Source organism: Orussus abietinus, unplaced genomic scaffold (genome assembly GCF_000612105.2).
Source record: "Orussus abietinus isolate OABI.00-Male unplaced genomic scaffold, Oabi_2.0 scaffold26, whole genome shotgun sequence".
NCBI lineage: Eukaryota > Metazoa > Arthropoda > Insecta > Hymenoptera > Orussidae > Orussus > Orussus abietinus.
The window spans coordinates 1,240,331-1,265,620 of record NW_019395989.1 but is presented as its reverse complement, the minus strand read 5'-3'; the positions used below and the strand labels follow the sequence as shown (position 1 = coordinate 1,265,620).

The 25,290-nt window shown below is 41.5% G+C and overlaps 1 protein-coding gene across 3 annotated transcripts; it reads left to right on the top strand.

The window, feature by feature from the left end:
* Positions 1–1,392: 1,392 nt before the first annotated feature.
* LOC105694453 (rabphilin-3A) lies at positions 1,393–25,285 on the top strand. Of its 3 annotated transcripts, XM_012415132.2 has the most exons (11): positions 1,393–1,531; positions 16,856–17,007; positions 17,188–17,332; positions 19,430–19,918; positions 20,989–21,242; positions 21,956–22,171; positions 22,233–22,351; positions 22,480–22,748; positions 23,227–23,370; positions 23,479–23,908; positions 24,568–25,285. In XM_012415132.2, exons 2-11 carry the CDS (start codon positions 16,928–16,930, stop codon positions 24,690–24,692), a joined length of 2,271 nt encoding a protein of 756 aa, XP_012270555.1. In that variant the 5' UTR covers positions 1,393–1,531; positions 16,856–16,927; the 3' UTR covers positions 24,693–25,285. The 3 variants fall into 3 exon arrangements, with proteins under 3 accessions (XP_012270555.1, XP_012270573.1, XP_012270565.1); XM_012415150.2 differs by lacking the exon at positions 24,568–25,285 and having other exon boundaries at positions 22,461–22,748; positions 23,479–23,759; XM_012415142.2 differs by lacking the exons at positions 1,393–1,531; positions 16,856–17,007 and adding an exon at positions 17,047–17,122.
* Positions 25,286–25,290: the final 5 nt, after the last annotated feature.

Genomic DNA, 25,290 nt, shown 5'->3' with positions numbered 1-25,290 from the left:
TCCGAGAAATCAAGGAGAGTAATCGCCCCAGAGAGGAAATACGCACCTCTCGATAAATGGGAAACGGAATACAATTGTGTCGGCCTTAGAAATATCTACACTTTCATCCGAATTCTCGAACGCATTTAAATAATGATATTTAGTGTAAAGACAGAATTATTCTTTATGAATTTTGAGAAATTATTTTTAAACCTCCGAATAAGTGTAAGGGCGTCCGGGGAATGTAAGAACGTTGTTCTATGAATTTGCTGCGATTCTTGAACGGTGGGGAAACAATTTTCGTTATAAAAAATACCGTTCATTTTATGAGGGGGTCGGCGAGTCTATCCTCTTCGTTTATTTATCTACTTCGCTTAAATTTCACACGTGGCGGAGACTGGAGGTGTGAAAAAAGACGCAAAACGAGAAGTTAAACTCGTTCATTAATGAACCATAAAGAGTCCGTCGATTCGCGAGCACTGTAGCAGTGGTTCTCAATTTCGGTCAGATATTGGTTGATTGAAAAGCTGCCAATTTATGGTCTGTGGAAACACGCAATTAGGAGTTACGTCGAGCATCAACTGTTTGACCTGTCGAAAATTCATAAAATTACAATTCACGGGAAGCGATTAAATGACGTGATCTCTTGACGTACACGTATAACAATGAAGTTGCATTTGACGCTGTAGAATATTGACTAACTTTATCGTTTAATTCTCGCGTTTACTCGAAAGAGGTTTCTTGGAGATGTAAGTTGCAAAAAAAATACCCTCGTCGAATTTTAAAGAATTATTGTATAACCACGATAATTTTCACCAACTCATAGGAAACAAAATCGTAACAGTAATTCCTCTTAATTATACAATCACCGCCGACGTTTCTCAGCATCTCCAAAGATAACGTCGATAGAGGCCCGAACAGTTCTTCGCGAAGAATTTTCAAACCACCAAATAATCCATAAAATTCCCCGCAATGTTCTTATAGTCAGGATATTTGATAAACGCGCCCGGAGCAAAAATCATGGATTCACGATCCAGTTGACGGATTATTTAAATCACTTTTTGGTACAATCTTCTTTCTCGTGGAATTCTTTTCGGCATGTTATCAAATCTCCTGGAAATTTTAAGCCGTTTGCCGCCGTTGGGATTCGCGTCGGGAGGGGAACTTTTTGCCAATTTTTTTAGGGGTGCCAGGTGTGAAAAGAAATACGTCGTTTCTTTTGGAGAAGAGGGAGAGGGCTCCCTTGAATATTCGGGCTGCGTTATCTCATATCCAGCCTAGATTCGGCCCCCATGATCCGCAGATTTGTAAGCGAAAAGAGGGGCGCCGTGTCGCCCCCAATCGTTACGGGCCTGAAGCCAGCCGTAAGCGTAACCCGCCTCTCGTATCTACACGGGAGAAGCGAGGCAGTTCTCGAAGTAGTAACACCCACCTGTCGGTCGGACAGTAGTTATTAGTCGGTAGTGAGTAGTCCGTAGTCGGCGTAGTGCTGCATCCCGGTGTTCACCTATGTACAGTCCTCCGCACAGAGGCCCGTCTCCAGGGCTAACAGGTAAGATGTATCCTTGAGAAACGATCCGACACTTTTTTTTTTCAGTATTTCGTCGACGAGGAAACGCTTCGCTGGCCGACGTGGCTTTGTCGTGATCCTGTGCCGGAGATAGTGAAAAGGGGATGACACTAGATTGGAATACTCGCGCAGGGATTAGGTGAAATGTATCGTTAAAAAATAAAGTGCCAGACATTTAAGTAGTTTGCCAATCATTACGAGAAATTTTCGCCAGGCGACGTGGCTTCGAGATAATTTAGCCCGGGAGGCGGTGAAAATGGGAATTCTCGTAAATCTGAATATTTGCCCAGAGAATGGGTGGAATGCCATAAAAAATTAAAATAACGGTTTTTTTTTTAATACTTTACCGGCCATCACGGAAAAGTTTTGCCGGCTGACGGAGCTTTTTCATAGTTTAGTTATGTAGGTGGTGAAAAGGGAATACTACTTAATGTAAATATTCACGCGGATAATAGACAAAATATATCTCAAAAAATGAAGTGGCAGATTTTTAAACCTTTTATCGACCATTGCGGGTGATTTTCGCCAGGCGACGTGGCTTTAAAACCCGATAGAGCTGCAGGTAGAGGGTACATGCTTATTGATGCGAATGTTTAACTGAAGGAGAATAAACGAATTATATTTTTAAACTATAACGTGCCGAATTGTTAAACGCTTTGTCAATGGTCGCAGAAAATTTTCATCGGTCGCCGCAGCTTTATCCTTCGACAAATGTTTTCATAGGGGCAAGTATATGTTAGTAGATTCGATTTACATCGGGGTTAGGCAGAATGCATCTTTGAAAAGTGATTCATCAGATGTAAAAATGTTTTATGAACAAACCGGGGAAGTCTCTCCTTGCTTGTCTCGGCTGATCGACTTGCCGCGTCTTGGAGTAGATTACAGGTGTATTACAAATAGATGCGAGAATATGCATGAGCATTTTCACGCGAGTCACGCAACTAATGCTTTGCTCCATCCTCGGAGGGTAAATAAGGGATGCACGAGGAGTGAGCGAATCCGGATGGCTGATTCGAGCTAGAGTCCAAAGGACGGCAAGCGGTATTATTCATGCTAATTAAACACTCAATTCGATGGAACGCGATTCTACCATATCGCGATTGGAATTATTATTTTCCTAAGCTTCTCTTTTGACCAAAATTCGAAGCGCCTTGTAAATCATTTTTCGTTGCATCTCTTTTGTTCGGGAAACACCTTTGACTGTGGAACTACTTTCAAATCAAAAGAGAGCGCGTGAAATAGAGAGATAAGTGGAACGGTGTTATTCACGGTTGATGGAAATGGCAGTCAGGTATCGATGAAATGCGAACAACGAAATTGATCTACGGCCGTATGCACAAAGAGAGCTCGTCGTACGCCGTATTTATGGTACCTTGAAAGAAACGGAAGGCTACGTGAAACTTCTTTAACTCGGCCACGACTCCATTATTTATGAACTACTTTAACTTTCCGCATTTATCGCAATTTTCTATCCCGAACTGATTTCCTACCTCTCCTCTGAAGGACCTCTGGGGACGAACAAATGTGACGTAATGCCGGTATTTCCAGCGAGTTTTCCAATTTCCTCTCTTTCCCTCTGGTTCCCTAAATATTTGAAAATCCGGAATATTAACACCTTCCAAAGAATTTCCTTTCGTTAAAAATATACCGATGCAAATGTGACCTGTGGCTTCTAGGTGTTGTTTGGTTTCTTTGTACTTTTGTGTTATTACACCTCTAATCTGCATTGTTATTTTATTGACTTTTATTGTTATTGCTTTTTTGCTGAGGACAAAATTTCCATCGAGCAGCAACAGATAACAATAAAATCGAATTCTTCGACTTTGAATACACCACAATTTGTTTAAAAATAAACGTAATCCAATAAAAAATGTGGGGACTAATAACAGAAAATAATCTTACCTTTTTTATCATATCTGTTTATTATGACGACCCTTCTTTGATATTTCATTTCAAGTACAGTGCATTTTAGGGATGTACGGAAAGCTAGTAATTTTTTCCTTCTTCCCACACTTGGAAGCCTGGCAAATCCAAGAAGTTGGGGCTATCATTTTCTCGAACACTTATTCGAGTTCCGTGGAATCGATCTGTATCACTCACAAAGGAAAATTGATTGATGGATGTCGCAATAGGGAGCCAAAGGAACGTTAAAGGGAGCTTGGTGAAATATACGGAAGAAAGCAAATGGTTGGTAAATCAATAATATTTATAAGGCATTATGCTTTTTAACATTTACAAATAAATAAGATATATCCTCAAAGCTTCGTTAAAGGTTATTCGGTTCTCTGTTTAATGTTTTAAACTTTGAAGACGAATATAATCAATGAAGAAAATTAATATTTGCTATAAAGGAAGGAAGCATTTTTTGATGAATTGCTAAGTTTTCTTCATTTCTACGGGAAACCAAAGGTATGCTCGCGCAGCTTTAACAAAAGTTTCTCTTTTCGTGTTTCGATACTCTGGCTGGAGAACGTAAAATCCTAATTAATGGACAGTGATATGCGCGATAAGCACTCATATTATTCCTTTACTGCTCAGGGGAAACATTCGAGGCACGGAATAACGACCATGGAATTTACGGGGTACTCAGAGAATCGCACAGGACATTTTCGTCTGTGAGCAGTAATAAAAATCAAATCGACACTTTCACGAGTCGTAGAATATTATTACTAACAAAACCAGACCTATTCTCTAATGAAACTAGAAGAACTGCAGACGCAATCGATGACACTTTACGGGATTCGAGGTTTTCTTGTACGCCCACGATTTTCAAGGACACGTGTCCTCTTGTTCTTGAATTAAACAATTTCTGTACTTGCGGACACGTGCGAAGGACGTGCTTTCCTAGTTGCTGCGCCTATATGATTGCAGGCAGTAATTGCATTTGCGAAATGACGAGAAGCGACGTATGGATATTAACGCTACAGTCCGATCATTAGATACACTATTCTGGCTCGGGGAAACTTCGCTGACAGACATCGAGTTTATTCAGCCATAAACTCCCGATATTTCTGGAAACCCGGACTAACGTTAAATCTGAAACGCCCTACATTAAATCTAGAGATAGAAAATAAAATGATTAATTCTTCCCGAATTCTCGCTCTTTTTTCGAGGAACATTTCTCTTCAAACTTCAGCAGTTCTTCTTATTGCTCCATTAGGGCGGTACTTAGACCGGGTTTTTAGATTAACGTTAAAGTGAATGACTAATTATAATACCTTTTGAAATGTCGAGTATAAAAGGAGGGGGAGCGCCTTTACTCCGAAAGTCTGAATTAAGGATCCGAAACGAGTTCAGATTATTCGGCCGAAATGTATATGCAACTCGTTTTATCAGCCTCTGGAGGCTTATCCCTTAAAGCACCGGGAACAAAGGAGGGCCCCCCTTGGTCCGGATGTCGAAACAAGAGATTTAAATGGGCCAGGAGTTCTCGGTCGTCCTTCGGGATAAATAGGACAATCGGGGAGCATGTCGCGTTGCAGGACTGCAGGAGTAATTAGAACCGCAAGGATGTCGAATACCGAGAACGTGTTCCGTGCTCTCGTTAGAGTTCGCCTTTTCCGTTTTCCCGCAAAAATAGTCCGCGTCCAGTGACGTGGCTCCGGAGAAGCGGAACAATCCCGAGGGCTCGATCGGAATTTTGCGAAAGCGTAGCATCCTCTAGAACGAGGGAATGCACATTCCTGACGTTGCATCGGTGCGTTCTCTCTCTTCCGAGGAATTTTTGCAGAGCGAGATCTTTTTGAAGCCGTGATTCAAACGCGCGAAACGCGAAAGACTGAAATTTGGGATTGGCACTTCCCTAAAAATATATATATTTTTTTGTATTATTAAAGAGAAACGTGAAACTGCAAATATCTCTGTCAAATTTCAGGATTCCCGTGTCGGACATTGTTACCTTATATGAACCTTACGAATGCATGAGAGAATTTTAAGTACAATACGAGAATTTATGATAGAAAAATGTTAATGAAATTGGTCTACCTTGAACTTTAAATATTCATTTTATCCGTCTTCGAAGGGTTGAGATTCAAATAAGTGTTAGATCGATCCTCGGTTAAATCTGAGGAACCTCAAATTTTCAATATTTAATTGAGCCTTGTTTCATCCCTAACTCTAGGTATAGAGTTTTATATAAATTATTAATAAATTGTAAAGTTCAATTTTACATATTTAAGATTCATTTTAAATATTCATTTTATCCGTCTTCGAAGGGTTGAGATTCAAATAAGTGTTAGATCGATCCTCGGTTAAATCTGAGGAACCTCAAATTTTCAATATTTAATTGAGCCTTGTTTCATCCCTAACTCTAGGTATAGAGTTTTATATAAATTATTAATAAATTGTAAAGTTCAATTTTACATATTTAAGATTCTACTTTTTATAAATGGAATGATGCAATGAACTCCATATCTCCAATATATTTTCCAATTCGTTTCACTCCGTTTTTTTTTAATGACTAACAGTTACAACATTTTCAGGCGTAGCGTGTACAGAATTCGATTCAACGAAAACATTCCCAGGACTTCAAGGTTCTAATGAGAAAAATTAACTCCGAGGATCTTGACGAACTAAAGTGAGATTTAAATTTTTCTCGGTAAACTAGATGACCGAAAAAAGCAGAGAATTTAGGGGCTTAATCGAGATCGATAATTCAACTCGGGTTGTGGTAGGTCTGAATAATTAAATTAAAAAGATAATATCCTCTTTCGTGACTTGAACGTTAGAAGTTTAATTTAGCGGTGATTTTTATTCCTCGGGGAAAACGGTGTGGATTATATATGACCTTAGAGGGAGGAAAAGAGGCATCGGAAATCGGATAAAATTTCATACGATACCTGAGATCGATCCGCAGGGTCCGACTGCGGAGTCTCGGTCTGTCCTAGTGGGCCTTAATAAGGTAAATTTACTAAATTGAACCGGGATCCTGTCTCGAGACCTCGAGGGAGGCTCGGAGGTTCTCAACCTGGATTGGTTACCACCCGCGAGGAACTTCCACCCGAGCTTTTCCTTCCCTTACGACGAAAATTAACATTTTGGACTAGTTCACCTCCCAAGAATTAAACGGTGATTGTACAAAAGAGCTCATTCCTGGAACTTACAAAAAAAAAATAGATGCGAGAAAAATGGAAAAAGAGGAATTAGGACATCTCGACGACTTCGCCTTTGCCTTCTTCATTTCTTAGTGTCTCATTTTTCTCAGCAGGGTCGTTTCTGCGCGAGACTCGTATAATTACTTCCGGCTCGAGGGTTGGGCATTTCTGCCAAGATCTGCTCCTCGAAACAGGTCACTACCCTAGCTAATTAAAAAATGAAAAAGGGTAAGATTGGTACGCTTCCCTCGGGACGTCTCGGCGACCCCACTTCGACCCCTGCCTCCCTGGCAATGACTTCGCGTGGCCTCTCAACACTCGAGTAGGCCACGCCATTGGAGGAGCACATTACGGGGAGGGGTATTCCTGCTTCTTCTCTGATTTGCGCCCTTTGCATCTTGGGGCTCGGATAATGATAAAAATTTGCCCAAAATTCCCGGAAATACGTTGCGCGACCCCCGGGACACCCGGTTGCACGCCATTGGAGGAGAACATTACGGAGGGGAGGGCTATCGCTGCTCCCCGGACTGCTGTTCTCTCTCTGCATACTCAGGGCTCGGTTAAACGACGAAATTTATCCGAAACTCCCAGAATCTGGTACCGGGTTCAACTCTAAGCCGAAAACCAATAAAAGACAAACAAATAAACCAAATTCCCAGAAATTCCTCGCGTTTCCTCTCGCCACCCAAGTAGGCCGTGTTCTTGTTTCTCCTCTGCTCTGCGCCCTCTGCCGGTCTAGGGTTCAGTTCAACGACAAAAATTACCCAACATTCCCGGACACGCGGCGCGTGACCCCCGGGCCACCCGGCTGCACGCCATTGGAGGAGAACATTACGGAGGGGAGTGCTCCCTCTGCACACCTAATGCTCGATTGAACGACAAAATTTATCCGAAACCCCCAGAAGCTGGTACTGGGCTTTAGTCCGAACCGAAATCCAATAACAAACAAACAGAAATACCTTCCAGAAATACCTCGCGTGTCCTCTCGACACCTTGGCACGTCGTGTTCTTCCTTCTCCCTTGTTCTCTGGCCGTTGTACACCCAGGACTTAGTTGAACGGCAAATTTGCTCAAAATTCCCGTACATACGTCGCGTAATCCCTGAGCTATTCGGCTGCACGCCGTTGGAGGAGAACATTACGGAAGGGGGTGCTCTCCCTGATTCCCTGACTAGGTTCTCCCTCTGCATACCTAGGACTAAGTTAAACGGCAAAATTTATCCGAAACTCCCAGAAATACCTTGCGTGACCCCTCGATCTCCGGGCAGACCGGACGGCTGCTCGCTATTGGAGGGGGCCGTCATGGAAGGGCGTTCTTGCTCCGCTGCTGGCTGCTTCACTCCCTTCGCACATCCAGAGCTCGGTTAACTGGCAAGATTTATTCAAAATTTCTGGAAATATTTCTCGTGCCCTCTAATTATACCCTGCCTCTAATTAGGTCGCTAGAGTATACCGTAGAGCTCTGTTAAAAAATATACCGTAATTTTAAAACATTTTTGGAATGTTTCGTTCAAACATGATATGCTACTTTTATAACATTTCACTTATGTTTTATAATTATGTGGTAAATGTAATACATTATAAGTGTAGCAATGTTCTCAGATAATTTAACAAAATAACAACTTGATGTTTCAAAGTTATACATTTATTTATAGATTCCTGATAAATGTATACTAATTCGTTCGTAAAACGTCAAATTTATAATTTTACTATAACCTCATGTACGAAAAGTGTGCAGATAGAAAATAAATTTCAGTTCATTTCAGAAAACGTTTCGGTTGAGTGAACAGAATTTTAGTCCATTTGACCAGCCGAATATTTGGTCGTACATATAGTGACCATATTCTATGATTGAATTCACAAAAATTTTATGGATTCAATCAAATATTGCGTGTATGCATTTTATGAATATTTTTAACTGGGTGGACAAGGATATTCCGAAGGGGTGTTCTCCTCTGTCGATTTCAGTGTACCCTCTGCGGCAAAATTTATTCAGAATGCCTAAAAAGTCCTCGCGTGGCTCCCGAGCCCTTTCTTTGGCCACATGCAGTACGGTATTAGAGAACATCTCGGACGGGTTATTTTTGCTCCTCCATTGTCCGCATTATTCCGTCTATATACCCAAGACTACGTTAAATAGCAATATTTATAAAAAATTCCCAAAAATACCTCGCGTGGTTCCCGAGCTCTTTATTACCACATGGGGCGCAAGTGGAGGGAATTTCGGAGGGGTTGTTTTTGCCCCTACATCGACCGCCTTATTCCGTCTACGTAGCTAGGTCTCGATTAAATGGAAAAATGTATAAAAAATTCCCAGAAATATCTCGGGTGGTTCCTAATTATATACTATAATTAGGCTGCAAGGCTATACGGTATTAAAACAGAATTGAAAGAGGATCGAAAAAGAATACGGTATTAAAACAGAATTGAAAGAGGATCGAAAAAGAATACGGTATTAAAACAGAATTGAAAGAGGATCGAAAAAGAATACGGTATTAAAGGGATATTTTTTCTCAACCGTTATATACTCTTTACATACCTTAGATTCATTTAAAGCACAAGATTTATCCACCGTTCCTAAAAATACTTGACGAGGCTGCCGAGCCTTTTATTACCACAGGGGGCGCAATTATTGGAGGGAATTTCGAAGGGGTTGTTTTCGCCCCTCAATCGACCGTACTATTCCGCTTGCAAGCCTAGGGATCGGTTAAATATTGAAAGTTATTAAAAGTTCCCCAAAACATCCCTCGTGGCCCCTGATTGTACCCTCGGTCTCTAATCAGGCCGCCAGGGTGGACGATACTGAAAGATAATATTCCGAATGGATGCTCTCTGTCGATCGCATTATATGTTGTTCAACCCTAAAATTTAATTAAACCACAAGAGATACCAAAATTTGCCAAAAATATCTCGCGTGGTTCCTGAGCTTTTTATTAAACCACACGAGGGCACGTTATTGGAGGGCATCTCGGAAGGGTCGTTTTCGCCCCTCCATCGACCGTATTATTCCGTCTACGCACCTAGGGCTCGGTTAAACAACGAAATTTATCCGAAATTCCCAGAAATGCCTCGCGTGCTTCCTAGACCCCTGATTAGGCCGTGCGAATGTATGTCGTTGGAGTTGGACATCCCGGAGGGGTTGTTCTCGCTCCTCCGTTGAGTGCTTTATTCTCCTAGCACACCTAGGGCTGGGTTTAGGGGTGAGGCGTATCCTAAAAGTTTTTAAAAATTGCTGGAAATCGGAGGTATAAAGACACTTCTCTCATCAAGGGGGATCGTAAAGGACGAGCACTAAGTGCACCCTCGTAGAGTTTTTACACCTCAACAGTAGCTCGGCGAGGTTTGTCGCTCCAATAACTGGGCAACGGCGGCGGCCTTAACTGCGCATCTCTTTTTCCAACGTCGATCTAATGCAGAAAAAGATAATTGACAAAAGGAGCACGAGCGACGCGACGGAGAGATCGGGGCCGCGAAAGCACTGACTCGCGACGCCGATCGTCACGCGAAGCGGAGCGTTTTAATTTCCCTCCGAAGGAATAATTTAAAAGCTTTGAAGCACCACTCGACGGTGTAGTGAAATTGATTTCGGATCTCCGTTCTCAACGCCATTCGAGATATTTTCCCCTTTGTTAAGTTTTACGAGCGATCGTTCGGATTTGCCTTTGGTAGGCGATGCCGACTCGGGATTTTTTATGGGATCGTTTCGACGCACCTTTTTCCTGGAATCACCCTGTATAATCCCGGGGTACACATGGAGAGCTGAAAGCACACATACGGTTCACCGTGTGTACGTGCGCCGCCGCTAAACGTTGGGGTAACGATGTCACTGAAACTAGCACCCTCGCCATGTCCAAAATTATGGTGTGCCGGTCCATATTTATAGGCTCATTATGGGCTCCCATAAGCAGAAAGAACAAAATTTTTAGTTCGTATTCTTCACGAAAAAATCGATTTATTAAGGTGGGACTGTTAAATTCTATGGAGACTAAATTAAGTCACTTAGTACACTCCTGGAGGGGTAAGTCAACCCGCAAATACTTAAGGAAAACAGCGGATTAAAAACAATTAATTTTTGGTTATTGTGGTGTCAAAATTATGGGCGCTTTATGAGCTCTACGAAGGGACTAGATTCAACCCTGCAGTACTCAAAAGGGGGTAAACCACCCCATCCGAATTACTTTTATATACAAGTATTTATAAAATTTAGCGTTTTTTAAGGAAATTCTGATGTCAGATCTATCGGCTATTTATGGGCCCTGCAGAAAATTCAAATCCAATTCTTTAACGCTACCGAAAGGAAGTAAACCACCCCTCCCCGTTAGTACTATATCGCATTTATATGATGTAGTTCGTTTTGCTCTAATTGTGGTTAAAAAATGATCGGCTAATTATGGGCCCACCTTAAAAAATTGATTTTCTTGTGAAGGGTGATATCCCAAGATTTTTTTTCTTTTTGCTTTTGGGAGCCCATAATTAACCCATAAATATGAATCAGAAGTTCATAATTCAGGACACGCTGGAGGTGTTAGCTTCGGTGACCTGGGGTAATGACGTTCGCGGAAATTCCGTAAAAGCCATCGAACCGTTTGCCAATCACCGGGCGATTAATCAGAAATTGCAGTGGACCGTTAGAGGCACATTCGCGCACGATCTCTCTCGGCATCCGATCTCAAAATAAATAGAATACCAATGAGTGATTAGGTAGCCAGTGAAATTTCCGCGATGTAGATACTGTACTTCCCCCCTGCATTTTTTCGCATTCCCACGGAGACTATGCTTTGCACGTCATGGCTTAGGAAATGATGGAGCACAAGTTCCCAATAAAAATCCTGCACGATCTCGGCTGGGCAGTGGCTTTTTTACCGGAGTATAACGTAGGGTAATCGATAAATTACACAGATAATAAAGAGATAACGGACACGAGAGAGGAGATACGTCTGTTTACGTACCACGACTCCCTACTTACCTACTCCACCTTACCTAGTCGGGCAGGATGAAATTCAATAGACGACACGAGGACGACTGATCACGACTTTCAAACATTAAAATGATATGCGAAAATGGAGAAGTATTAAGAAAAACGATTTAACTTAAATAATTTCGCACAAGCGTGAAAAAGTGATGCGTGGCCGTCACGCACATTGGAAACGAAACTTTTAAATTAAAGAAAATTATTAGATATTATTTATTCTGAATGATTCTTTAACGAAATGCTCTTATGCGTTCGATACTGGCTGTTTCGGATATAATTTTTTCACTTATAATATTTTCAGTTCGCTTTAAACGTAAGAATAAAATATATGTAAATTGCGTTAATACCGAAATCGAAAGATGAATGTAAATATGATGAATGATATCAAGATGGGATAAGATATCCATAATAATGAGCAATGATTTTAATGTCAACTTTACCAAGCCAGAAGCACGGCCACTTCTTGGGCAATAAATTAAAATGAAATAACACTAAGGAAAACGTTTGCAAACGTTGTATTAAAACTGTAAATGATGAGTGTAAATAGTAATTAATTATAAAGAAAACGGTTGACGTTTCGAAACAAGCCTCTTTCATGGCACACGTTCACACACATACATAACTTACACGCACAGCTGTGCCATAGGGAGTTTCATTTAAAATAAACAAGATTGAGTTGACATACCCTTGTGGACACACAAATTCTGATCAGGACTTCTACCTACGTACAAAAGAATATTTAAAAGTATCGAAGTATCGAAGAGGGAAAGGAAAACAGCGTTTGCCCTAAACAATGGCACACGGTGAGAGAATTACGGCAAGTGTAATAAAGCTCGGTATCGACCTGCGAGGCCAGTCGAAGGGGCGCGGAGGAGCCGCAGCAGAAGAGCCGCTATGCGGTATTCTGTGCAGAATATAGGCGCGTTTGAATGAATTTCGAATACTTTGAAATTCCGACGAGGAAATGGCTCGTCAAGATGACGTCATTCGCCTGTCCAGCTCGTTTTATTGAAGCGCAGCATCAATGACCGGCTTCGAAAACCGTACTCGTTGTTTTCTCTGTTTCCTGGGTACACATATCGAGTAGATATATCCAGGGTCTGCTCTTGACGTTTCGTCGCCCCGGACAAATTAGATTTACACATTTTCCGTTCTATACGCTTCTACATTCCTGATCAACGGCCTTAAATTAAATAGATTCACGTAAAATCGTGTATTTCAATTTCTCGTTCTTGAATTGAAACTTCTAAGGTCACAATAGTGCGTTAAAATTCGCAAGTTAAGGAAAGGGAGCGTATCGAGGAGTAAAACATTTATCGTTTCTTCTTATCTATTATTACATTCGACTTTCTATGTTAATTTACTATTTACGTTCATCTTCGCGTGTTAATACTTTTGTGCCGGAAACAACCAGTACTCAATGCGTAAGAACATTTTGTGAAAGGATAATTCATAATGATTCTCTTTAAATTAAGCATCTCATTTCACATGTGTCAAGCACCGATTTTTATTATTATTCCACATGAAATGCTAATAATTCTAATGATTTGCTTGCGGAGGTTAAATTTAAACACTTATTATATTTACTTTTAATTTACTCAAGGAAGAGAGGAGTGAGAGAATTAATTGAAATCGTTTCCAAGAAATTTCGAGTTTATCAAATAACTGCTTCATAAACGGGAGCCTTAATGCGCTTCGCAAATGGGTAGGGATCGTTGCTAGACGAGGCTGTGAATCAATTATTTCCGGGATACGCTTTTTCCACCATGCGACGTGTTATTGTCCATTGACCTGGGCTCCCTCTATATGTTTCATGATGAAACGCAGCCAAGGTACGTGGAACAGGCGGGTGTGCGTTGCAAATTCTGTGTGACCGTAACGTCCGCGGTCGTAATATCGCCTTGGCGTTTCATAAATATTTCCGGGTGTTCCGAAAATGGGAGGATTTTTAGCTCCGCGAACGTTTCAAAAAGAGGTTTCACCTCGAAACGCCGAGTGGGTCAAAGTCGGGCCTTCAGACTTTGAATATTTAGGTCGCACTGCGGGGAGTACGTGCGTTACCGTTTTCAGCAGAGACGTGTAATTAAACGCACGTAGTGAATACGGTGACCGTGTTGTTTTAAAATTTAAATAGTAAATGAGCTGTAATAAGAGGATATAGGCTTAAATATATACGTATATTCTTTGCTTTCAACACTTATAAACATTTAAGACCTTCACATATACCTCGTGCAATCGTAAGTATAACGGTAAGAGTTGACCAATCAAATTACGAACGTCAACGCCATACCTCCTACATACACGTAGGAAAATATTTGGTTGAATCAATATAATTTTCGTTGGTTTAACCATATAATATGGTTATTATACGGACAACCAAATATTCGGTTGACGCGACCACATCCTTAGGTTAATCATTTTTGGTCGTTCACGTAAAATATTGTGGCAGATCACCCCAAATATTAAAGTATTTTGGTACAGTTAATACAAATATTCGGTTTATAGACTGAAATATTTTCTAAAATTAACGGAACGATTTAACCACTTCAGTTGATTGAAGCAAACAAGTTTAGTCAACTGAAGGTTCGGTTAACTCGACCAAAACATTTTCTGAAATGAACCAAATGCAGTCGATCAAACGATTTTGTTGAAGGAAACAAATTCTTTTATCTGCGGGTAGAAGCGCAGAATTTAGGAATGTTAAATGAAGAGACTAATTCCGTAAATGAATATTATTTTAAAGTTAGTAACAATCGAGACCTTCTCGATTCGCGGAGGCGTAATGTCGAGTCGGAAATGAAGTTCCCGGGTGCGTGATAAGATAATTCGGTCGTTTTTGCTTGGTCCTGACCTTGGGGAGCCGCAAGCCGCGCTAGGAGGTCAAGGTCTCCTCGAACGGCCGATAAACGGAATTGGGTCATTCGGCGAGCCGACCTCCTTCTTGTGCCCCGCGCAGGGCCATTTATGCGCGCATCTGCTGCCACGGCCCTGTCACGAGTCGCAACAACCATGTCCAACAACGAGCTACTCGCATCGCACCGTGTACGCGAACCATAGCAAATTATATGAACCGCGGTTGCACGCGCAACGACAAATTGTGCGAGCGGCAGCATAAGTTGCGTATGCTACGAGTTGAGTGGATTGCAATGGGCTGCGCGTGGTGTAGTAAAGCTGCGCCAGCAACAGGGAGCTGCGCGATATAAAACAGCGATGTTAGTCAAGCGAGTTACGACTGTTATATGTGATACCATACGATCCGAAACGGGGAGATCGCGGTGCTAGTTGTTACATTTCGGATTTCAAAATTTTTTACGAGTCCCCGATTAAACTTGGAAACCTGAGCTCTTGGTTATTTGTCAAATAATTACTTAAGCGTATTTGGTAATATTTTCATTTTATATCAATATGTTAATATATGATTGGAATTTATTTTGTATCTTACAATGTGGACTTCCTCTACTGCGGGGTAAGAAATGGAAAAGGTAAATAGGATGCATGACTTATTTAAATTAACAAAGAAGCTAAATAATACTTAAAAACAAACAGCGATGTAAGTCAAGTGAGTTATGGCAATTATATGTGATATCATACGATCCAAAACGAGGAGATCGCGGTGTTAGTTGTTACATTTCGGACTTCGCCATTTTTTACGAGTCCCCAATTTTTGCAGTTTAACGACCTGCCTAAATTTACTGTAATGACTAGCCCAGAGTGTTAATTTATTTAAAGAAACCCTCTTCTAAATATATCGTAATTTCATAAATATATATGGAATATTACTGTAGCTAAATATGAGGACAATGAAAATACAGAATGGTTAAAATATAAAAAATGATGTAATATAAATTCTCTCAAAGTTTTCTTAATCAAACTACATATAATGAATATTTATCAAATGGATCACGTGATGTATTAAGGTGGAGGTGGTGCATCTAATGAAAGCTTTCAAAAACTAATTGCAACATTTTATCCCTTGTAATAATTAGCAAAGCATCGTATACGTTAAAGTATCGGTATATTATTAATCTTGTGCATACGGAAGAACAGCTTCTCCCCGTCTTTCAACTGCAAAGGCCTTTACACACATTTCGCGTAACAGTTACCGTAAACATAGCAGGGAGAACTGGCCAATCCAATTGTAGAAAATGTAATATGACGTCTATGTTCGGCAATTTGATTGGCTAATTTTTATTGCTATACTTACAGTTATTGTTACGAGAGGTACCTGCAAACGCCTTAACGCAGAAAACGGCCTGCAACTTTGAAATGGGAAAAATGTAGGTCAACAGAAACACTTGCCACCCCAGAAAATTGCATTCGATTCGATGAAATTTAATGTAGAAAGTACTGTCCTTTTTCCAGACGTGTTCTGACAATCATCGAAACCTTCGGGAGTAAATTAAATCAATTGCGTAAAAAGGGCTTAAAAGAAGGGTAACAGTGCAATCCTCAGTACTCCTGCGAATCGTCCTTTTAAATTAATTGTCTAGAGTGGTTGGAATTACCGGAACTTCTTTCGTCGACACATTTTTCAAGAACCAAAGATTCGAAACGCGATAAAAAATTTCAAGGAATCGAGAGTTTCCAGGAAATTCAAGATGGACATTTATCAATCTACCCGAAGGGTCCTGCAGACTCGAGAACATTTTACGTTTATCGCGATGGGGGGCTTTCTGTTGCGTTTTTATATTTTTTTTATTGGAAGCTATGCAAGCGCGATATGCAGCTGCTGATCGAAGGGAGGAGGAGGAGGCTTTGTCCGTGTGACAATTGATCGGAATTACGGATCGAAGAATCGGGAGGCCAATCGCCTCGTTAAATCGATGGAGGGGCTCTGCACCGGAGAGACAATGCGCCCCAGCAAATCCTTCTGAAAGCTGAAGCTCGTTCTGCAATCTACATTGTGTCCAAAATCAGGTTTCCCAGGATTTCTGCTGAACACTTGAATTGTACTTGCAGATAGGTAAATCGAATGCACTACTTCTTCGCGGTGAGCATTTGCATTGTTACAAGCCAATGGTACGATGCTTTCAGAATTAAGAAACGAAGCTTCAGTTCCTTTGTTTGAACGTTTCTTCTACAGGATTTACCCCATTTATATTTTTCTACTCGTGTGAATAATTCACTACAATTTATACCGTCAATTGTACTCTCTTCCCTGTTTGTAGGAAATAGCGGTAATAATGGTAAATATCGAAACCCATCATTTCAATTCTTGTAAAATGTTATTCTTTTTTTACAGTTAACCGTTCCCAGAGTTGAATTCGGCTCCGTAAATTAGTTCGAGACAAGTCTACGCATAAGTTGACCGAAAATGATCAATTCCGGCGATTTGAAGAGGAGTGGGGCACGATGGGTCTGCCCGAATGACCGACAACTCGCTTTGAGAGCCAAGTAAGCAAATCTCGCTCCAGAAGCACATTTCCCCGCGATTCTGCCTGAGCCCTGATTTTCGAGTGATCTCGAAGAAAACAAAGGCTCCAGGAAGTCCCGAACGATCGATGTGCTTGTATGCTTTATGTTACAACGAGGCTTACACGTAAGGTCACTGCTAATCAGTGCCCTTTGTTCCAGGTTGCGTACAGGATGGTCGGTAAAGACGGGATCTCTCGACTCGCGATACGGCGAGTACACGTACACTTCCTCTCATCCTGGTAATTCGGCCTCTTCAACACCAGTTGTTGCCCTGACAGATGAGGAGCGCAGCATGATCATACAGGTTAATTATTCCATTACTTAAAACGGTTTGGCAGCATTTCAAGGCGTCTCGTATACAAGCTAAATGCTAATATTTATTTTTGATGCAATTAAAAACAAAGAAACGAAAAATGATTCGAATTTACTTGTAATTACAGACGGTGGTCTCACAGACTCGGCCATACATCTAATTCTGTTTTCTCTCTGTACTTTTCTCTCCATAAATTTTATTAACAGAATTTCTTCAGCTCTTTAGTATGTTAATTTCATTACTACAATGCCTTCCTCGAAGGCTTAACTTTCAGTTATTGTTTTCACTCTATGTGAATGAAAAATTGGTCTTGGAACCACGTGTCTATTTTCACGATCACTAAAATATCATGTTTGTTGTTAGGGATTAAGCAGAGATTGTTGCCAGGGTTCAACATGAGGATTATTTGTGGTGTTTTAGAGGATGATCGGGGCGATGCGTTTTAATTCAGATGTGTTTAAAAGGGAATTAAAAAGAAGACCAAATATTTGCTTATGGAGCTGTTTCAGTTCATGTTTTCTAGAGAATTTAAAATTACAAAGTAATGAAATGTTTCAAAACGGCGAACTTGTTGTGGTTGAAAATTTCTCATGTCTTATTTTCATGGAGTACATAGTTCCAGGAGTACGATGCGTTTGAAACAAAAAATTAAGGTGGTTTTAGAAACAAGACAAGATTATTTAGGAACTGGTGGCACGGAATTTTAACGTAAAATTTGTTCAATAGACATTAACGATTTTTATTGAAAATTCGTGCCATTGGTTCTTAAACAATCTTTTCCAGTTTTTGAAACCACCTTATCTTTTTGTTCCAGACTCGCCGTACTCCTAGAACCATGTACACTGTGAAACGAAAAATTTCCGACCACAGAAATTCCCAGCTTCCGTAAGTCCGCCATTTTTATACATTATATCACTCGTTTTATCTTAAATTCTCCGTGAAACATGAAATAAAACAGCCCCGCAAGCCAATATTTCCTCTGCCTTTTCATTTTCTTTTAAACTCACTTTGATTAAAACGCATTTCACAACCTACTAACTCCCTTAAGAGAAACGTGCCTCGGAGTCGTTTCCTGAAAATATTCGCGATATGCCAGAGACAATGCTTTCTTCCTTGTTTTAATAACTGTTCTAACGAGCCACTTGAACTGGCATTACTCTTAAACTTACTACTCCGATACTTCACAGTATCAAATAACACTGTATCGTACAAAATGCGAGCCCTGTTGCAGAATGCCCGGTATATCTCTGCATGTGACCCTTTCAACCTGCTGAGTGCCGGCTCAAGTGTCAAAGTGCATTACAGGGCTGCAGGCATTTTACAATCCTCGTTGCAACAACGCTCGCGTTTACAGTCAACCGCAACAATTTCAGGGACTCCGATGGGAGCCTTTCAACCACTTAAGGGCTTCCCCTAAGCAGCCCTGAGTGCCTCTCGCAAATATTAACCGCCAACGAGGACGAATATCGCGATCTAAGCGAGGCTTCATTGAATTACACCGCATCAACCTAATTTCCTCCAATCATAAGGGAACCCATCCCCCATCCCCGTTAACTCGCGATCCAAGAAGACAATAAACATCGTATGTCCTTCCCCTCGAGGTACTCCATTTTCAAAAGTCTCCATATTTCATCCGAAGACTATCATTATTATCCTCATTCATTCATTCATTGTACTTCGGATACGTGATTACCAGGCACACTGTTAAAAAAAAAAAGAAAATTATAATTTTATAATATTTTTGCTGGAAGTTTCATTCAGACATAGTATACTAATTTTGTAACACATTTGCAACAAATTTATAAAATGTATCATAAATTTAGTACATATGTTTATTAATTTTTCCACGCAATTTCACAAAGTTTTTAACGTGACGTCATCAAATTATAAGTTCATTTAGAAATTTGTAATAAATGTATACTAATTCACTTTTAGGATATTAAATGTACAATTCTACCGCAACTTTATGTACTAAAAACGCATGAATTTTATGAATATTTCTATGAGTGGAGGTTAAATAATGACGATATCGAGGTCCTTGTTCACGGTCGCGTGCATCCATTGATGAATCCTTTGTGTCCTGTGCAGGTGATCCAGCGTGCAGAGGCCTTGGATCTGGCCGAACAGGAGCGAGTGGGCAGGTTGGTGGAGAGGCTGGAAAACATGAAGCGCAATGTGAGCACGGCGATGGGATCCGGGACGACGGAGAGGACCTGCGGGAGCAGGTGCGCAGGTGGAACCAAGTGCGTCTGCTCCTGCGCCCTCTGCGGCGAGAGGTTCGCCGTTCTGGGGGCCGGACCAGGACTCTGCAAGGACTGCCGCAGGTACATATGCCAGAAGTGCGGCATAGAAGCCACCCCCGCCGTGACCTCGCCCTCAGCCTCAGCCCCGGCCTCGACCTCGACGACCTCCCAGGTGGGGGAGGTCGCTCAGCGACTCCTTCGCAGGAGGTCTTCTACCGCGTCGGCGCAGAGGCTGTTTCTCTGCAGGATCTGTGCCGAGACTCGGGAGATGTGGAAGAAAAGCGGCGCCTGGTTCTTCAAGGGCCTCCCGAAGTACATCCTTCCAGAAAAGAAGGTTGGTCTTGCTGAGGAAATTCCCTCTTCTTGGAGTTATTGCATGCTAGAATGAGAAGAAAGATAGATTTCTTCCTCGTTCCGTTTCTTTTTTTTTTGCTTAAATTTCATGGGCATAGCAGCACGAAGCTAAATGCTCTGTGGAGGGTAGCGTAACGATAATATTGTATATTGCTCGCCATATCGAGATCAAGTATAACGCTGTAACTCTCGTAGTATATGTACATTTACATGTTATGAGCAAGGTGATAAATTCGAGCAACGTGCACAATACCTGGAATTTATGCAGAATACTCGATTGTAGTGCCCGGGCATTCTTCAACGAGACCAGGAAATGTGCATTATTTTTAATACATTGCCTGATTGATCATATCATCCGTAACGTTAATACATAACATATATGTGCGTATACATGTTACGATTATAAGGTTTGCCTATGACGCGAAAGCGTAAGCCGAAAATTTACATACGCAAGTGTGCTAACCACGTTGGTGGTTTTCGGCTATCGTATCCAAGCTTATCAGCCGTGCCGATGGTGTTTACACAGGATGTGTAAGCTTGTTTGCCATTCGTGGAGGGTTGAAATAAAGACACCGCGAATCTCTTGAGTTCTTTCAACGAAAGAGTCGGCAAATCGCGACTTGTTCACGCTTGTTCGATCGTACACGCAGAAAAAATATACATAGTCGTAACAAGAAATTTGATTTGCTTCAACAAATGTGAAGACTTAAAAATGGACTAGCAAAATTTGTGTTATATTGACAAGAAAAAAATGGTTACTTCACCAGGGCAACATTCGTGATGAAAATTCTATTCGTGGTTGTGATATGCTTTTCTAACAACAACAAATTGTATATCGCTCGTTTGTTAGATTGGTAACAATATTTTTTTAGCTGTTGCTACAAATTCATTTTCTAATTTAAGTGCGGTTTTTTTAAAAAAAAGCTCCATCCTACGTTATAATTGCAAACAGTTTTTCCGTTGGTGCGATTATTACTGCTGTAAGAGCAAATTTTATCAGCAATGCTGTCCTTTGTTGAAAGTGTACATATATATTTTTTTTTTATGTAGGACCGCGGACGACCTCGGGCCGGTTCTCGGGCGTCCGGATGGACCCTGGCTAGCTCTACACGACGATTGGACTCCTTGGAGCAGGATTCGTCGTCCGATGACGACGCCACTCGTCGTCTCGGTTTGATGCGTCGTTTTTCCACGACCGTAAGCAGCGGAGATCACTCGAGCAGAGAGGATGCCCCAACCTCGACTACTGACGAAAAGTCTTTGCACTCTCTGGCTGCGACGACACCCTCTGTCGCTTATCGCAGGTGGGAATCGAAATGGAATTTTTCCCATTAGCAATTATCCTGAGTCGAAATTATCGATGTAAATTGAACTTTAAAGTCCTCTTTTAATTTGCCTACAGAAATGTTAGCCTCGTTTAGTTTACTAAGAACCTCGGAGTTCATTTTTCGTATCAGGACGTACAAAGAATGTTTCTGTTAAACCGAAGCTTCAGAAATCTCAGAACGGAGTGCTTATTCCATTTTATAATTCGATTTGAAAATCTTAAAATGACATTACAGATGATAAAGGAAACGACAATCGGTAACCTATGGTTCTGGTTTTTCTATGATGTAATTTAAAGCTTACTAAAAATACCGATTTATTGCATCATTGCATTTATGAGTAGTAGAATCTTAAAGATATAAAGTTGAATATTACATTTCCTGTTAACTATATCTATAAGAGTATTTCTAGGGCTAGGGGCGAATGGGAGTCCTCGATTCGGTATTCAAAAATTCCGGGCTCCGAGGTTTAACCGAGTTTCGATCCGATGCTCGTTTGGACCTCAACCCTCCAAAAACAGACATAAGAGTATATTTAAATTTCAAGCGAGATTAATTTCATTAATACTTAAACCTCTTATCTTAAAATCTCGTATTGCACTCCAAATCCTCATGTCCGTCATGAGGTAAAAATTTTCGACTCGAAATAACGAGTAAATCGATACCGGATTCTCCAATCTGTTCAATTTCAGGCAAAGCTCCTGCCCGACGCCGGAGATGTCCTTTTTAGGCGGTGATTCGAGCTCCAAGACGAGCGAAGTCCCTCGGGCCCAAATATCGCCGTCGCCCTCGAGTGTCACCGTCAGGTCAAGAAAGAGCCCGAACGGAGTGCAGCAGGTCGGCTTTCCGGACCTCGATGAGCCCGTGGAGGAGCAGCGGTCGAGCAGTCCTCAGGTACAGCTTCGCAGGTACGTAGAGGGCCCCTGGAGAGGAGGAGAGGATTCTATCACCCCTCTTTTGGAATTTCAGGTTGAGCTCGGGGGAGCGACGATCTCCAAGAGAGGCCAACGTCGAGCCCGAATGGAACAGGTGCAGGGTGCGAGCCGGATTGGGTCAGGACAAGCAGTCGCGCAATCAGGCTCAAACCGGTGAGTGATCCTCTCGGGGTCCCGGTGGTCAACTCCAAAAATCGTAGCCGTTGGCCGCCCGCTAGAAAAAAAAAAAAGTGATAAGACGGGGTCGCTACGTTTAATGAAGTGCTCACCGATGATCGTAGCGTCCTCGGGACTCACGGGCCCGGACCTCGGGACCCTGGAGGTCTCCTTGCGATTCGACCCAGCGGCTCAGTCCCTCCAATGCAAGGTCCTAAGGGCCCGAGGCCTCCTGCCCATGGACATCCAAGGCCTCGCGGACCCCTTCTGCAAGCTCAACATTCTACCAGTGACCTCCAACTCCTCCAGGCGGCTCAGGACGAAGACCGTGCACAAAACCAGGGACCCGGAATTCAACGAGACGGTCAATTTTTACGGGACGACCGAGGCGGACGTAAGAACTCATTCTTTGCTCGAAGGATTCTTCTTACGCTGCTCAAAATATCTAGTAGAAATGTAGTAGTCAATGTTTTTTCAAGGCACGATATTTTAAAATATTGTAGACCATCGTGGTCGGGATGTTAGTATACCCTGAGAAAAAAGATTGGTTAACTGAAATAAATATATATCGTTGACACATATACTGTGGCCTGAATCATATGTAATTGTAAGAAATAATTATTTTGTTGAGACGAAAAATTGATATGGCCAATTTAAGTGAATTTCGTTCACTCGATGTGACATTTCTTTGGACTTATTTTATCGCAGGATTTTATCGTCGCAATGCATATTTCTTTGAGACAACCAACATTTTTTCTCAATGTACGAGTGTAGGGATTTCAAAGGACACGTGTAGGCATACTAAATTTCTCGACATCTTTCGTATAGTAATTCACGATCACAATCACTCTAATCGTGTCATTACTTTGCAGACGAAGAGTTCGGCCCTCCACGTTCTGATCCTGCAGGACGACCCCGCGGGCCACGATTTTCTGGGAGAGGCGAGGTTCCCCTTAAACGAGCTGCAACCCTATCAGACCAAAGCCTACAACGTCTTCCTGGAGAACCATTACCCGGTGCGTTCTTGACATTTTCCTCTATAAAAAATTATGAACATATCGACTAATCGTTAACGTTTCCGGAGACCCGCTAAACTAACATCGAAAACTCCACTTCTTCCCCAGGTGGACCAGGAAGACGTGGTCTGGGGGGAGGGTACCAACCCCCGAGGGCAGCTTCAATTAACCCTAAGTTACAGTACTCGGCGGCGCGCGTTATTAGTCACCGTTCAATCAGCGGCGAATCTCTTGCCCATGGACAGCAACGGGTTCTCTGACCCATTCGTCAAGCTTACCCTGATGAAGGACCCGAAAGACACCTTCCACCGGTTTCGGTCCTACGAAACCGCGAGCGCCGGATCGAAGGCCTCGAAGAAGGACAACAAGAAGCAAGGCGCTCGCAACAACGTCCACTCAACCAGCGTCAAATGGAAGACTCTGAACCCAGAGTGGAACGAAGAGTTCGCTTTCGAGACGCGACTTACGGACCTAACGGGCCTGGCTCTGACCCTGTCAGTGTGGGACAAGGACTTCGGCAAAAGCAACGACTATCTGGGTGATTAGTAAACTTTTTTTTATTCATTTTGATCCATGCGGATCGCCCTTGCGCAAGATTTCCGAAGCGCGTCGCAAAGTTAAGGAGAAGTAGGTAAAGTCTTAATAAATTTCTATCAGGTTGTCTAGAACGTTATTGCGGATTTTGCCGTCTAAGACGCTTTGTTTTCAAATTAAGTTGTTTTTCCCTTATGCCGATTAAATACCGCTTTAAAGCGCTGACTTCGCTCGAAATTTTGATATCAATACCTGTGTTTTAAATGTTGCATCAATTACGCAGGTCGTCCAGAACACATTTGATCTTCAAGGATATTGCGAATCACCACAGCTGCTTTACGACCCATTTTGAAGTATAAGAAAATCATCTGAATTTGCTTCTTTTCCAACTTTAATTAAATAGTCTAAATTAAACAGAAAATAATGTTTAAAACACATTATGATTATCAAAATATAGAGCGAGATCTGCCCTTTAAAATAGTATATAACATGGACATAAAAAAAAAACAACTTTATTTGAAAACGAAACGTCAAATCTGAAACGGTAAAAACCACAATAATTGTCTATATTTTTACTCAAGATCGCAGAGCTGTTCAGAGGTACAGTGGATTAATTTTGTTATATAATGATTATACGTTCTAATGAAAAACTGTTGGTAATAGGAGGACTGGTTCTGAGCTGCAACAGCAAAGGAGCTCGACTGCGACACTGGATAGACGCGATCAAGTTCCCCGATCATCGACATCAAGCTTGGCACAATCTGACAGAAGCCGTCGTCCCTGAATAAGGTCGAGAGTGTTTTCCAAGAGGCAAATAATCGAGATACTGTCGTCAACAATTTTCCTGTTTCCATCTTCAATGGCGAGTCCGGCATTCTGTCCGGATCGTATAATTCTAAAGTTTTCGAGGAAGGGATAAGGAGTTTCTCTAGTAAAGAATAATGTGATCGAAATGTGACTAACGTTCAGTCAAACAATTTTTTAACTTTAACTTTCCAATTCAAACGAGTTTAGTTGGTCACTTCGAATAATAGAAGCATTAACTGTTACGTAATTATCGATACATCTCGTTTAAGAGACGTTCCAAATTTTAATCACATTGATCGACTGTGAGAGCGGCCTGACTAGTCCGCTTTCCGTACTGTCAAGCAATCGTCTTATCGCAGACAATCACAAAATTAACTTAAAAACATAATTAGCTGGCACAATTTTAAACAATGTTGTTCTATAACTATGTCGAACACTAGCAATTTTATCTTGCCGAATTATAACGTGACGTTAACGAATAAAATATTTATTTTAAGTGCTGCTGGATCGTTCATTTCTTGACATCGTAATGAGGTATGAAAAGACGTAAAATGTTCTCCCTTTTGCCTTAAAAAACGA